This window comes from Chaetodon trifascialis, chromosome 19 (assembly GCF_039877785.1).
Source record: "Chaetodon trifascialis isolate fChaTrf1 chromosome 19, fChaTrf1.hap1, whole genome shotgun sequence".
Classification (NCBI taxonomy): Eukaryota; Metazoa; Chordata; class Actinopteri; order Chaetodontiformes; family Chaetodontidae; genus Chaetodon; species Chaetodon trifascialis.
The window spans coordinates 4514213-4530741 of NC_092074.1; the positions used below are offsets into that span (position 1 = coordinate 4514213).

General features: G+C 41.9%; 1 protein-coding gene across 1 annotated transcript in view; it reads left to right on the top strand.

Moving 5' to 3' along the window:
* Window positions 1-7159, top strand: part of cdk19 (cyclin dependent kinase 19) — a 52432-nt gene extending 45273 nt beyond the window's left edge. Inside the window, exons 12-13 of the mRNA XM_070987199.1 lie at window positions 2103-2348; window positions 5726-7159. Coding sequence (XP_070843300.1) covers window positions 2103-2348; window positions 5726-5851 — 372 coding nt within the window. The 3' untranslated portion in view covers window positions 5852-7159. The remainder of the gene's footprint in view (window positions 1-2102; window positions 2349-5725) is intronic.
* The last annotated feature ends 9370 nt before the right edge of the window (window positions 7160-16529 follow it).

Consider the following 16529-nt stretch of genomic DNA (forward strand, 5'->3'; position numbering starts at 1 on the left):
AATTTGTTAAATCTAAAAAATGAGTGGAAACATGCTCTTCACAGCAGAGCTCAAGGTGACGTTCCAAACAGCAAATGTTTACAGTGTGCAATGTGTGGAGAACCTGCAGTGAGAGGATGTGATTCATTGATGATCAATTGATGATTATTTTTCTGTTAGTTTTTAACGGACTGATGGTTTTAGCTCTTGTAATTAACCAGCTGTGTTTCGGCACATCTTCTTGATATTGACTGGCTGTGAGAAGCTTTATCATTTTTACCTTACAGCACACCACCGCAGGAGTCCACCATCAGTCAGTTAATGTTATCAGTGCTGGGGCTGTCAGCACCATAATGCAGGTTTTTAAGTGTAATGAAGACTCTCGCTCCTGGCAGAAGTCACTGCATTTGTTGCTGTATTAAAATTCACCGTTCTGAAGAACCCATGAGCGGGTGGTCTAATTCGGACAATGGATCGTTTTCTGTCATTTGTGCTGCGAAGAGAAAATATTCCCCTGCAGACCCATCTCACAGAGAGCTCCATTTATTTTTCAGCCTCTGTTCTTTTATTGTGGAGTGTTTTGGGGACTTGTGGGACTCTAAATTACAGCTTGCCAGCTTCGAAGCTTTTCAGCACTGCAGGATGGACATTTAGAGAGCTACACTGTTAGATGCTGGTTTTATCATCTCAGTGTGCCAGATGTATCTGGACAGTTTTACATTTCCAGCCATAAAAGAGCAGGTTTTGTTACATATTAACCAATGTTGTGTTACAGTCGAAGTGGAATCTGCAGCCCATTAGCATCAACAGTCTCTTCTCTGTTATTTCAGCTATTTTTACAGTGTAATAAATCACTACAGGGATTCAGCTGTGACTTTGCCAGAGGCAGGGACACACTGTACATGCAGAAGCACAGTGCAGCGCGATTGGCCCCAGCAGTGGATAGTGACGAAGTACATTTAATCAACTGCTGTACTTCACTTCATTTATTCAAAGGCTTTAGTTACTACTTGCTTTTCAGATTACAATTCAGCCTGACAAATAAGTGATGAGCAACACATAGCACAAGATGCTTCAGAAGTCTTGGAGAAACATTTCCCCTCTAAATGTCTCACATATGTTCATTTGAATCAATGTCCGAGGATCAGAGAAAAAGAAAGAAAGAAATGTGCGAAGCAGAACTTTGTTCTTCTTTCCTCTCCCATGAATCATTGCACAACCCCTCATGTGACTTTGTAGTGGCCCGACCCCCAGTTTGGGAACTGTTGGTTTAAAGTAGCTGACAGTGTATTAGGTAGTTCAAACTAGCTCCACCTTCAGCAGCTACAGCAGGAACATGCTGCTCAAAACACCGATCACATTAGCAGCTGCTGTCCAGAAAGCAACACATGATCTCAGTGTGTTGCTTCAGACCGGTGTCTGGGGGGGTGTGAGGGGCAAGGAAATAGGAGCAAAAAAACACAAATTTCCAATCTTCCAAATGCTGGCTTCTTTTAGAGTTGCGCGTATGAGTTCATTTTATCTCACAGGTGCTTCTGCCCAACTTCAGCCCGAGGCTTCTGTGAGACTCACACCATATTTTAATCAAATAGGACTGTCTATCCTGTTCATACAGTTCTGGAGCTCCATTTAGAACTAAAATTTATTTAAAATTTATTTAAAAGTTGTTCCAATTAAATGAGTTTGTTTGTTGATACTTAATATAATCAAAACTCGTTAGTGGAATAATTTCACCTTTTCTGTAAGTCTGCCGAAAATGGAGGATTATCGGGTAAATTATGATCTTATGAAGTAATCTCATGACCCCTTTGAAGGTGACATAAAGAAATCTGGTTTGTACACATTTATTATTTGAGGCAAATGAAATTGAATTGATTAAACCAGTTCCTGTGACCACTGGCCCCTCTTGAAATGTGAAAACATGTAATAGATGATATATGACCTACAGTAGCACACACACAAACAGACAGTATGAGCCATCATTACTGTCTGAATATGCACTGAGTTACTCAGTGTTTCTGTCTTTGTCTTGTCAGAGGGAAAGTGGCTCAGAGAAGCACAAAAGAATACAAACAGAAGCGAGAACAAAAAGACTCAAACATGCCCTCTGTGTCCGTCTGCAGAACCAGACCCAGCAGCACCAGCAGACGACCGGCCAAACTCAGGCCCAGAACCAGCAGCAGACAGCAGCCCAGCAGGCCACCTCCCAGCAGAGCTCAGCCCAAACCAACGGCACCGCCGGAGCCACGGGGGGAACCGCTGGGGGGGGTTTACAACACGGCCAGGACCAGGGGCCCCCCAACAAGAAACCTCGGATTGGGCCCTCTGGGGCCTCCTCAGGCACTGGGGTGCTACAGTCAGAGTACCAGGTTAGTGGACGTTTGTGCTCCACAAGGAAGTGCCTGACATCTCTTGTGTATCAAAGCCTGATAGTCTTCTTCCTCTGTGCCACACAGCTCGTTGTTAAAAGTCATCAGTGAGCCACGCTGTTGCTCTGGGTGACATGTTAGATCATTACCCTGAACACACACACTGTAGTCTTCAGTCCATTTCCAGAAATACTAGCAGCAAACCGAATGTGGATTCATCCGCAGCTGAAAATAGTCCCCAAATTCACTGCTTATTCCTGTTTGAGTGAGTTTTGCTGTAGTAATCAGCTGCTTTAGGAAATACCTGAGACTTTTTTTTGAAAGATTTACATCATCACTAGTAAGCATTGGGCTGAGAGCTGTGATATGACGATATGCACTGTGAGGTGTTAGACATCTTGTCTTTTTCAATACCATTTATGCGGAGGTTGGAGACACTTTGTGCTTTTTATGGCAAAATTGGATTTTTTCATCAACATGATGACATACTTTGATTTTTCAGGTATTTAATTGACTGGACAGTCCCCTTATTTGAGCCACAGAAACGCATTCACAGATAGTATGATATATTCATATTTCTCATATGCTATGTTCTCAGTTTGCATAGCTATGTGTAATGAGTCCTCCACTGTTCCCTCAGTGTGGATGTGAAAACTCACTTAAGGCTGAAGTCAGCACTTACCATCATATGATGTGACAACAATGTATCATTTGTAGTCTTACAGATCTGCCTATTCTTTAACTTCTCTGCGTTTGGTGCTGAAACAATTGGTTAATTCATCTAAATTAAAAACTAATCTAGTTTTCTGCTGTTCTGTCTTATATGTCATCATTCATGTCGTGTCTTTGACTTTTGGACTGTTGGTCAGACAAAACAAGTATTTTGAAGATGTCACCTTGGACTCTGGCATGGCGTTGTCTGACATATTGTAGACTAAATATACATGCAGCCTTGTGAGGTTATAGATATTAAAGTTTTACTTGACATTCCTGTAGCTGTGTTGTAGCCTGCCAGTTTCTACAGAGAGATTTATCTTCCATTCTTCCACACATCAGAAAGAAGTGGAGGCACTGCAGATGGTTGACATTTCCTTACATGCAGACGGATGTCATGGAATGTCAGCAGTGTAATGGGTGTGTGTGTAATCTGTGTGTCTGGCATATGTTGAGGGAGACAAATACACACATACACGTATAATACACCAAACAACAACAGCTAAGTGTTGGCTGACTGATAAAAACATTCCACATCGTGCCGCCGGCAGAGCTGATAGCAAGTCACTGTGATGCCTGCAAGCGTTTGCTTCCTGCTCTGGCGTCTGTTGTATCTTTGGCAAGTCTCCTCACAGGGCAAAGAGTGGGAGATTTCTGAGTGGACGAGAGTGTGATGAGGGCAGGGCCGGGCAGAGGATGTGTCAGTAAGTGCACTGCACATGCTCAGTGCCTCTGTATGGTGACCCTATCAGGCCTACATATGCATATCACATATATTGATATATATAGCACTGGCTGAGGCTGCATGTGAGACAGCTGGTAGCTGTCAGGCCTCAGCAGATGTATAAATACACCAGTGGAGTGGGCTGACATATCAGGAGGGTGGCTAGCTGTCTGACAGCGCCGTCACCGCCAGCATCCTACTTTTCCCCTCATTGATCCAGGCCCCGCAGGCTATCCCACCATGCACTACTCTCCATTCAGTCTCCTAATTGATGCAATGTTGTACATGTGACCTGGACTCAGTGAGGTAGATATGTAATCAGTTCAGCTGAGGTCCCCGGCCCTCACAGCCAGCTTCAGACCGCGTCCAGCTTTACACTTGATCACTTTGTATCTTCTTCTCTTTTCTTTTGGACATGATTGATCTATTACATGAGTATTAAAGCTGCTTAAAGTAGTGTTTCACCTTCATGAAGTTGGTTGTAAATTGAATGAGTGAAAACAGAAATGCTGACTTTTAATTCCTTCTGTGGATCAAACTTCAAAAACATCAGATCTTACATTTCTCCATAATGGACTGCATTTAGCACAGCGCTCCTCTCATCAACCAACCACTCAAAGCACTTCACAGCACATGCCACATTCTTCCATTCACACACACATTGAATGTGGGCCTCAGTATCTTGCCAAAGGACATTTTGACATGCAGGCTAGAGGAGCTGGGGATTGAATTACTTACTTTCTGATTGGAGAACTACCCGCTCTACCTCCTGAGCCACAGCCATGAGCCTAATCCTGCCTGGTAAACACTCACATCAAACTCTGCGGCCCAGCTTGTAATGCAAACTTTCTGTTAATTTGTAGTCTCCAAGGCAGAGTTGAGATCCATACGTACCCAGAAGACTGTTTGATGACTTTCACCTGTTTGGGCCTCAAACAGTTATTCAAATGAAAGTATTTGAAAATGTGTGTCATGTGTTTTTTATGCCAAATTATAATCTAAATTTATAATCTAAACTAAAGCTGTAATAAATGCAGAGGAGTAAAAAGTAGAATATTCCTCTCTGAACTGTACCGGAGCAGAAGTATAAAATAGTGTAAAATGGAAATATTAAAATAATGTACAAATACTTCAGAAGTGCACTTTAGTAAATGTACTAAAATGCTTCTTTCCACCTCTCCTTTTTAAAAGAGTACACATTTTAAGTAGTACTCTGATGAATCTAAAGATTGACACCACTTTTACATCTTTCCACTAAATATGGAGCTACAGCCAGCAGGTGATTAGCTTAGCTTAGCATCAAGGGCAAAATGTGCAGTCAGACACCAAAGCTGCAGCTGCTCTGCCACATGTACATGCACGCATCACCGTGTCAGTTTAAAGATGGCCTGATGGTTTCAGCTGCTGCGTGATGCTGCAGGTGTTTATGGCTCAGACTAGCTGGACTCACATTAGCAGCTGTATTTTGATGGATGTCTCAGTAGGTTATGTTACAGATGTGATTCTACAGAAAAGGAAAAGGAGTCAAATGTATGAAAGTTGGCTCGTGATGTTGGAGCTGTGTGAGCTCCTCGGCTGACTAAAGCCACACAAACTGAGTTTTCATTATGGACCAGTGTCTGTGCTGAAAGGTGGAGAAAGGTTGTGGAGACAGCTCCACTCACTGTAAACAGAGCTTTACTCATCTGATAATAGCTACATCCATTTCTGGTGTCCAGTGGGGTCAGTGACTTCCTCAAGTCTTGTTGTCATCATGAGGTGAGCAGCCGAGCAGCGTAGACCCCAAATGCTGCTCACCCAAAACTTAATCAGGGATTGATAATTCAGTTATTGATTAATAATGGATAGATTTATTGATTGACCTCTCAGCACCTGCACACATACGTCAGATCCCATCACTGGACTGCTCACCAGTCTTTTCTCTCTGTCTTTCCGTCAGCACTCCGGCCCCCGCCTTGGTTACCAAAGCAACGTCCAGGGTTCCTCTCAGCCCCAGAGCACCATGGGATACTCGTCGTCTTCCCAGCAGAGCTCCCAGTACTCCCACCAGACCCACCGTTACTGAGGCTCCAGTCGTTCCTAAACCAGCAGAGGAGTCGGCTCCTCCTCCTCCTCCAACCAGACGTCACCGCACACCTCGACTCCGGCCGAGGCGTCGCTCCCTCATCCTGGTCAGACCTCCCCCCGTGCATTACGTCATCATTCCACCTCAACCATCCTCCTTTTCAAGCCTTCAGCGGCACTGGAACATGAGAGCAAACAAACATAGGAACCAAAAGAACCCAACAAGAAGCTCTGCCTCGTTGGGCTGGTGAACGTTTTTAAAGCAACTGAAAATAATGTAAGATAGATGTGAAGGCGTCACACACACAGACTCAGAACCATGGCACTTACAAACGCAACGCTCCTCACGAGGAAGGATTGCAGCTGTGTTCATATGTGTACATTATATAGCACCTTTTTCTATTTGATTTTCTTCCTCTCACTTATTTGCTAGAGTTTTCAAGTTTACCTTGATAGTTGATGTCACTGTAAATATTGTTAAATATGGAAGTGATGGGATGAAAGAATACGCAGGAGGAAAAGCCCTTTACTGTCATCTTCTAGTGTAAGATCACCTTGGATAATCAAAAGAAAAGCGGAAAATGTTGGAGCTGACCCTGTCCTTTTAAGAAAAGACGACAGTCACATGTTTCTACACAGAAAACATCAGCTCTGCTGATGCAATTGCAGGGAAATATTAAATGCGCAATTCAACCTAATCTTCTTATCATAGGGTTTCTATATTTAGACCTCTCTTTATCTAGATTTGGATTTGGAAAGTAAGAAAAGTAGATGTCTTTTTACAGCTCTGAGTTCTGTATATTCTGATTCACTCCAGTACCTTTAGAGATAAGACGCATTTGACAGCCGAGCTTCGTTTCCTCTGACGTCGACAGCGTAGTCAGCAGGTTGGATGCCTCTCATTTGTGGCCAGTGGCTCTGGAGTGTTTTCTTGTCCTGGAGCTGCCGGTGGACACTTTGCTCTGACACCCGTCTTATTGTGGACCCTCAAGACTTTCAAGGTTTCCGAACACGAACGTGCGCATAAACGTACAGGGCAGCTAACAGGACGCCCCCTTATATGCTTCATGAGACTGTTACTGCCTGATGTCAGATTGTTTTTTTAAAGTTTTAATGTTATCATTGTTGCCCTGTGAGTGTGTGTGAGCGTGTGTGTGTGTGGGTGTGTGTGTACAGTATGTTTTTATGCATGTTGTTTATCTTTTTACTTACTAGAACTGCACTGATCGCTGAACCGATCTGCAAAGAGCTGGAACAAAGGTGGGGTGAGTTTTGTTGGATGGACGCTCATCCTCTTCCTCTTCCTCTTCTGCCTCTGGCAGAGCAGACACGTGGTACAGACACATCGTTTGGTAGAGACACAGGTGCGTTCTTTAATAGATGCCAAGGAGGCAGGAGCAACAATAATCAAACTAAGTATTGATGGAAATGTGCAGTGTAAATCCTCAGTGCCTCTACAGCAAGTATTCTTTCCTCTTCATCTTTTGGATACAGGAAATCAGCTACCTGTACGTCTGTTTGATTTGTGATTTGATGATCAATCGATGAGAATCCCTTTCAAGGCACTCAGTGGTGGAATGTAAGGACAGTCACCCAAGTACTGTGCTTAAAGGCACATGTTGTGAAATACGCCTATTCTCAATACCACTTTTTGTGTCTGTATTCTAAATATGAAGCTCCAGCTGGTTAGCTTAGCTTAGCACAAGGACTGGAAATGGTGTCCAGACTATCTGTTTCCCCTGTTTCCAGTCTTTATGCTAAGCTAAGCTAATCGGCTGCTGGCTGTAGCTTCTTGTTTAGTGTACGAGAGTGATATCAATGCTCTCATCTAAGTGAAGAGGTGATAGAAGTTTCCCAAAATGTCACTGTTTTCTCTTTTTCTTTACTTGAGTATTTCCATTTCTTGCTACTTTAAACTTCTACTCCACTACATTTCAGAGGAAATATTCTACTTTTTCCTCCACTACATTTATTCAAGAAATTAAGGTACTTGTTACATCAAGAATGAAGATTCCTTTGAGAGAACACGTATGAAATCACTATGGCTTTTTTTCCTGACAAAACTTCATTTCTTTTTTAAAAAAATGTGGAAAAGATCCAGTTCAGTGAGAGTATTCCAACCTGTTTCAATGCAAACCCATTTTCTAGAATCAAATATTATTTTTCATATTTCTAATGCAGCTTTCTTTTCTAAAGATTCAGTCAGTTGTTTGTACAGGTTCAGGTAAAAACTGGTTGAAATATTCTGCATTACCAGATTTGTTATACTGTTTGTTAGAAAAGCTCTGACAAAGTTGTATTATCATTTCTGCTGAAGGACCTGTAGACTTCATCCACCACTGAAAACCCTTTTAAAACAAATCTTCAAGGGCAAACTTCAAAGTGAGGCTGGCTTTCTACTCCCCTCCTCCTTTTTGTTGCCCTACAACTTGCTCCATCCTCACTGGTCCTGCTCGGTCACATGACCGGCCAATGTGCAGGTTGTATTAAAGAATGCACCCAATTACTTGACTGTAACTGTAACTGCGCCTGCTCCAGCACAGACGTGGACACAGCAGGGCTGGGGGTGTAGAGCTGTGTTTGGCAGATGTGTGACCCACAGTGAGATTGGGAAACACTGACACCTTGTGGCCGAAAAGAGGACTGGACCTCTGTCCATAGTGAAAGTGCAGTTAAACAAGTAGATATGTTGTTCTGAGAGTTAAAGCAATTTTCACCTGAACATACAAGTCATAAGTGTTTTAATATAGAACTGACATCGTCTCCAGAGTCATGTCTCACTAATGATGAAAGCAGCCACCTGCTTTATTCTCAGAAAGAGAATACTAATTATTATTTGCATCTATGTGTGTCTCAAATGTAAGATGGAGACTCTTTCTTCGAGTCCTCCTCAGTGACTGCTCAGTGTGTTCTGTACTGGCTCTTCCTCTGCAGCAGCCAGGTGGATGACAGTCAGTGTTCTGGGTTTGGGGCCACTTCCATCCAAACTGTCGGTTCTGCAAAAAGTTTCATTTTCAATTCCACTTTATTGGACAAAATAAACATGCGATTGTAGGGATTTGAAGTGCAGATGAACGTTGCAGGATTTGTATCCAGTCCTGACATTTTAACCTTAGAAGTCCCAGCAGTCTCATTCCAAAATGACATGTTTATAAAAAAAAAGTTTTGTGTTTGGTTGAAAAAACATTTGTAGATCATCACTTTATGGAGAGCTGAAGACATGACGTCACGTCCAAGCCAGCCTCTGAAAGGGTGGCCTCCCCTGTTCATACTGTATGACTAATCATCACTACAACAGCACTATTAGAAGCTAATACAAGTGTAAACCATCGTGAATTTAAAGATTAACAAAGATTCATTTGTTAGCATACAGAGAAAAAGGGCTAATTACAGCTTAGTATACCAGCGTAGCCGCAGCACTGATGCTGCTGTTATCGTTATGTAATTTCTGTCATATCAAAAATATCCACCAATGCTCTGTTCTAATGTTATATTTCCAATTTCCAATCCCGGCTGGCTGTAAATTGTGGCTTTTCCCATAAACTGGGGGAACAGTGTTTGTTAGAAACTGCTAACAATAGAAGTGTTACATACACAATATAACTGAATCAGCCTTATTTAGGCGTATAGAGTGAACCACCCATATTTTTATATGGTAGATTATATTACATGGCTTTTGATTTGCGAAGATTTGGAAAGTTTTCTTTCCTATGGAACAGAACAGGTCTGGCTTCTCTTCAGCTCTCTATAAAGTCGATATGCATTGACAAACAGTTACGTATCTGTACGACTCGTAGACATGGAGCAGCATTAGCATTCAGCTGGAGGCGTGTTTCTGGCCCCAGAACACGAGCACTGCTTTTAGCCCTGCTGTGGTTTCCTGCTCCTCAACATATCTGGCGTTAATATCTGGCTCTTTAGCTGCTAGATATTTTCTGTTTTATTTTACAGTTGCTAGCTGCTAACTTTGTCCATCTGCCATTTGGTGCTAGACAGCTAGTTTTTCCACTGAGAACAGCTGCCTGTGGCTGTAAATGGCGTTGATAAGAGCAGAGTTTGTGGACTTGAAAACCAAAACAATGTGCTAAAAGAAGCTGAAATGCTGAACAGGCCTGAGGGGGACTGCAGAGTGGGGTGAGAATCCCCTGCAGGAAGTGACCCCTTTCACATGACACACAGTTACTTGATAGTCATCTTGTTAATTAAACAAATATTGATTAGTGCAGCTCAAAAGATAAACTTCAGGTAATGAATTTCCACCCAAAATGTGTTTGTGAAGCATTTTGGAAACGATCTCTCCACAGTGTGTTGCTTCAGTTGTTGGCTTCATCTTGTTCTTGTTGTTCTGACACTCTGGCAGGCAGATGCAGGGAGACACAGTCTGTTCAGGCGTACGTATGTGATGGGGATCAAAACCAGCAGCTATTCAAAGGTTTTCTCCTCCCTTTAGCATGTGTATCTGAAGTCAACCCGAGTAGCAGCGAGGATACGTTCAGACACTTTGTTGTAAATTTCTCTCACCACACAAACGAGGTGTCACAAGTATTATTGAGCACGAGGCTCCAGTGGGAGACAAATTACTGTCAAACAACTCCTATGCAAAAAAATCCCAGACTAAAGCTTTCACTTAGGTTGCTTAGGTTTTGCAGTTGACAGCTTTTGTTATATTTTGATGGGCGATGTGAATCATTCCTTGTGTATTATTGAGTACAGGAGACAGAGACAGCGCTCACTTATGTCCTTTTTTCCACAGCATTTTGAAATGTACTCTAAATGAACTATTGTAAAGAAATGCATATATATGGATAGTATACAATCATATTTATTATTTCCATACAGCTATGAATAATACCCATTTTTTTAACTTTCCTCTGCCTTAACTATAGTAGCTATAGAAAGGGACCTCTGTCAGACAAAGCAGGCATCACTAGACCGCATTTCTTGTTATTTTAGAGTGATTTCCTCTCTACTTACTCACGTGAAATCATGTCTAGTTACTGAATGTGTTAATGCCGCCTCAGTGTATGAGGGTGACGCCGCTGTTTGGGATCACTCGCCGGCTTCTCGAGGTTGGTTTCAACTTTGTCACTCAGATATTCCACAGTGTCACTGTTTTTACAGGAATGATAATAATCCACGTTTTGATTTGTGTGGATGGTGCCTTTTTGTAGTCGTTCATCTTCTAAGGATGTCATGGGAATTTGTTCCAGATATTTTTTTTTGTTATTTTCTCTTTCTCTCTCTTTCTCTCGCGCCTCCTCTGTTTGCTCTTTCAGTCCGTGTCCTCTTTTTTCCCCATTACTATGTAGCATATTGTTATTTACACAATGTGGAAGCTAAGAGCTGAATCCGTAGATTTTCTTTCACTTCATGGTGTCTCACCTCTAAAGACTGCAAACAATCCTGATGGAGGATTCGCTCTTGTTTTCTCTGCGAGTAGATTTTGTCCTCACACATTACTGAAGCGCAGTTTTAAGTATGTTTTGAAATGCTGTACATAAAAACACATTTTAAGAATTTCTCATTGAGATATTGATACAATAATTGTCTTTTAATGCACTGTTGTTGCTCAAATATTTAGTGGTAAATAAAGAAGTATTTAATGTTTTTTAACGTCTTGCTTTAGACACTAAAGTTCTGGCAGTGCTATGAAAGTTTAACGGCAGATGATGCTTCTCTGTGTGTGTAGATACAGACAGACACACATTAGCACACGCCTGTATGACACCTCGTGCACCTCTAGGCCGCTCTCTCCTCTCACATTTCCTCCTTTTTGATAGTATTGCATGTGCCTGTCTTTTTCCAATGGAGAACATAAGCACTTGTCGTCGCCCTCTCTCAGCAGTTTGTACAGACGGACAGACGCTCCATCTGCAAGTCTCTGCGATGCCTTCAAAGCCCTCTGTGCCATTAAAATCACAAGCCTTGTTCGGCCCGGGCCGCAAAACGTGGTTACAATAATCCTCTATCCCACCAGAGTATCTTTTAATAAATGGTTCCCTGTTGTGGAAGAAATTTTAATGTTGTGGTCTCACATAAAACAAAATCTTTTAATGGATTTACATGCTGAAGTCTTGAGCTGCATCAGCAGAATGCTTTGCAGGTGGGGGCGTCTGTCCACTCTTCTACATTCTCTCTGTATTACGTGTGTTTGCGCGCACAGGTTTGAAATATACATATGGCCTAAATGTATTGTCTTTTCATAGCATTTACAGATAAGGCAGCAATAGCTCAGCGGAGGAAAATCAAAAAAAGAAAACATTTATTTAGCTGCTTTTAGCAAACTTGTCCAAATTTCACTGTACAAATGACTGTTAAATGAGAAAAAAGTCATGTATATTTATTTTATATCCTCTATTATAATAAAAATCTTTTGTCTCAAGCACTCTCATGTCTCAGTAGTTGTTGGGAGCGTTGCAGCTGCTGAGCTCTGCTGCAGCTAACCGGTGCTGCTGTGCCTGTTCACCACTTGATGTCACCCAAGAGTGGCTGTTCACCGTGCTGGTGCCACTCAGTCACTGATGAGCCCTCCACAGTCCTGCTCTTCAGTCCTACAGCACAGTCCTCTTAAAAAGATCAGATGTCATTTTATGTCATAAAAGGTCATGTTTTGACCTACAAACTAAATCATATGCTCTAACTTGCCTTACAAGGTACAGTTGTTTCTCATAGCTAATAGATGGTGATAGTTGATAGAAATGGTGGCTTTTTAGGTATATTGCTCACTGCCTTTCATGCCAGACATTTAAAATTAGTCATTCAAAAAGATTTTAGTAAGTCACTCGTGACATTTCCTTCATTTGGCAGATTCTTTCATTCACAGCAGGTCAGAGTACGTGTGAGCTTACTGTGAGCTTGACATCATTCTCTGTGCATCTCTGCATAAAACCAACCCAATCTACTAGATATCTAAAGAGGTAAGTTGGGAAGTGTTCTGTACTTTGGGTGAACCAGCCCTTTAATGCACTTGTGCTGGATCCTGCCAAGCAACAAGCTTTTCTATCTGCATAAATGTTTGTTCCTCTTTCTGTAAATATGTTCCAGACAGCTACTGGTTTCATTAATGGCTTGAAAGACAAATTCCACAGACTCCAAGATTGTTTGAGAGTTGTTTCGACCCAACTGATTTTACTAAGGTTACACACACCCAGACACACACGCACTCCATCTGCAAACATAAGAGTGAATGTTTTTGGATAGTTTGAACACTTATGAAGACATTCCACAAGATGCGTCAAGTAAGCGCTACATTCACTTCTCTTTATGGGCTGGTGGTTTGTCAAGTGAAACCAGTGGAGGCAAGCTCAGACTTGGCATCGACCTCATGAGTCCTGGCAGAAGCTGGATCGACAGCTCAGCCTGCAGTGTTACTGCTACTACTTGAAGGAAATTTATGACTTGGAGAGGGCTCAGCACGATGTATTAACACAGATGATCCCATTTCCTGCTCTGTCTCCAGGTGCTGCTGCTCAGGTCAGCTCCTGAGGAACAAGCACCCCACACATACTGACGTGTATAGACCTGAGCCCCACCCCTAACATGCAATTATTTTATACTGGATGTATAGCAGGAGACTGAGACCAGACTTTCCACACACTTCAGAATTTGAAACTGACACCACTGCCTGTCATACCAGCACTGTAGTATTGAAATGAAATGATTTGGTCTAATAGAACATAGATAGAATCAATAGCATAACTTTAAGTTTGGTCGTTTTGTCTATAAAGCCATCCATTACCATACGTACATGCAGGTACATGCAACAAACAGAACCTGACACAACATGATCATAGTATGACGTAACATGGCATGACAGACAGTAGAAAGCATGACAGCCACATGACATAAACATGACATGACACAACCTGATATGACATCAGACAAACGTACCACACCATTTTACCAAAGTATAGTTTGGTAAAATAACATAACATAAACTTAACATAAAGGGTTAGTCTGAGTAATAGAAAGAAAAATGCACCACCACCGGAACCACAACAGATGAATAAAGGGCCCCAGGCCACCATTAAATTCAATGATATAATGTATAATTTTTTTTCTTACTGTCAACAAATCCCATGAAATGACCAAAACAACAATGTTTATCCAGCTCTCAATACTTTCCCAGCTTGTCTGGGGCATTTCATGAACAATGGTTCCAGCTGAAATTTTTAAAAATGGGTCATAATTAAAGACTCAATCAATAATTTCCTAAAACAGCTGGTCACTCAAGTTCTTTCACTCACTCAAACAGGAGGAAATAGTGTATTTGTTGGGGACTATTTCCAGGGGTGGATTAATCCACATTTGTCACTCTAGTGGGTATTTGGGGCAACAGGATGGTTGGACTGAATCAATATAAACTGCTATGTGTGTGTTAAGGCTAATGAAAGAACACGTCACCCAGTGCTACAGTGTGACAGGATGTGTTTTAATAGTTTTTGGACAAGAATGGAGCTTTATGGTAATGAGGAAGAAGATACAGCAGGCTTTGATACCCACACAATACATGTTAGTAGATATGGTAGTGTTAGTTTTCTGCTAATTAAGCCATCAATCATTTTTCCTTGGAACTTTCTATCAAAGAAATAGTCCCAATGAAAGCTGGTCTCAGAGTGTGCTGTGGATCACCCAGAGTAACCAGGAAAATATTTTTGTAAAATCATGTTGCTGTATTTATGCCATTTTTCAATGCTGTGAGCATCATACCACTGTGTTGTAGTGGCGGCAGAAACAGATATCTCAGAACGTGGATGGATTAATCAGCGTAACAACATAAACAACTGTTAAACATAATCAGTCTGCCTGATTCATAAACTCATAAGATGTAAAGCCCATCAACAAATGCACATGTTTATATCTTTTCACAACACTTGTGGCATTGATATGAATTCCACTGAGACAGACGGACATGTGGTGTAAGTATGACGTTAGTATAAGAGAGACAGATTTCACCATGATAACAAAATGTCCTGCATTCCATACACAGCAGGGCTACATATCATTTCTATGCTCAGGGGTTGCTGCATTGTGAGTTTACAGTGATACAGTAGCAGTCACCACTCTCTCTCTCTCTCTCTCTCTCTCCCTCTCTCTCTCTCTCTCTCTCTCTCTCTCTCTCTCTCTCTCTCTCTCTCTCTCTGTTGACCAGCTTGCTGTCTGCCGTGGGTTGTTAGACTGATGCCTTGGTGTAATCCTCCTCCTCAGACAGTTGTGTGGTGGAGATAGTGTTTGTGCTTTCACCAGCCTCTGGTTGGGAAACCATAGAATCAGAAGGAGTAGAATGGTGGACTTTTATTCAAAGCAGCATTGTTAAAGACTTATTCACCTCAGAGAGAAAATGCAATCGTTGTCTATTTACTGCCATGTCAAACATCCCTTACATAAGGTACCGTCACCAGGAGATGACTTATAATACAAGACAAGCTAAACAATGAAATGACGAGGGATATAAATGCTAGTAGAACTGTGGACTACATAAGACAAAGTGCAAACATGTGAAGCAGAATCACACACATAAAAAAGCATGCACAATATATTAAATGCACAAATAATGTGACATGCAGGCACATGAGGGCAGACTGGTGATGATAGCAACAGGTGACAGCAGACAGGAAGGGAAGTTCACAGCACAAACAGACTGAAGACAGGATGGTGCAAGAGAGCTTTAGAGCTGACCAAGCTGCGTGCTAATGAACTATGTCTTCAAATGAGCTCTAGATACAGCTGTAAACTGTGTGTGTCCAGGTCTCTAATAGTCACTGGCATGGAGTTCTATGTTGAGGTTTGAGAGGAAAGGCTAGCTGTGGGTTTGCTGGTGCCACAAACTTCAGGCGTTCAGGAGTTTTCAGTGATATGGTTGCGATGTTGATGGAGTTATTTAGCTTTTCAGTAAAATAAAATGGTAATAATGCTGTTGAGAAAGTTCAGAAGTCCTCATAATGATGTTTCATTGGTAAAATCTTTGTACTGAACACTACAGTGAGAATTGCCTTGATTTTAAACTGTCTCAAGCCTGATCCACACTCTCCTTTAATTGGCATTATCTAAGCTGCCATTTGTTTTTGCTTTGCCACAACAGATGCCTGAGCCACAGCTCTACGTGTCTTTGCTATCCACTGTAGTTCTAGTGGGAAAATGTCGGGCCCATCCACAGCATGTCAGTTTGACCTTAAGGGTAGGAGATTGGTGCCTGGAGCACCGCCATCACACCACTCACTCCCTGTCTGCTCTCAGAGAAGCCTCCAACCACAGCTTCATGCTTATACTCCACAGACCTTGACATTTCAATTGCCTCTTAGTAATAAACTCTCCACTCTGCTCAAAAAGAGGCCTTGACTGTTTGTATTGTTATCAGTTACTCCCATCGAGTCCAATGCTGTTCTACTTCTATGGTATTTTTGCAGTCGATCCCCATAGACCCCCATGTTAAAATGCCCAACTTTACAGCAGAAATGAACATGTTTACAGCCTGGTGCAAAAACAGCGTTGGTCTCTAAAGCTAATTCCTCATTCATGACAACTGGACAGGGGTTGCATTTCTACACAACTCATTCGTCCAAAATATATTAAGGAAGTTATGCATTATTATGGGCATGGCCACTTTGAGAGACAGCTAGTTTCTAGGTGTCAGCAATCAGGCTTCATTCAGCCTACCTCAGCTCCACCCACACTCCACC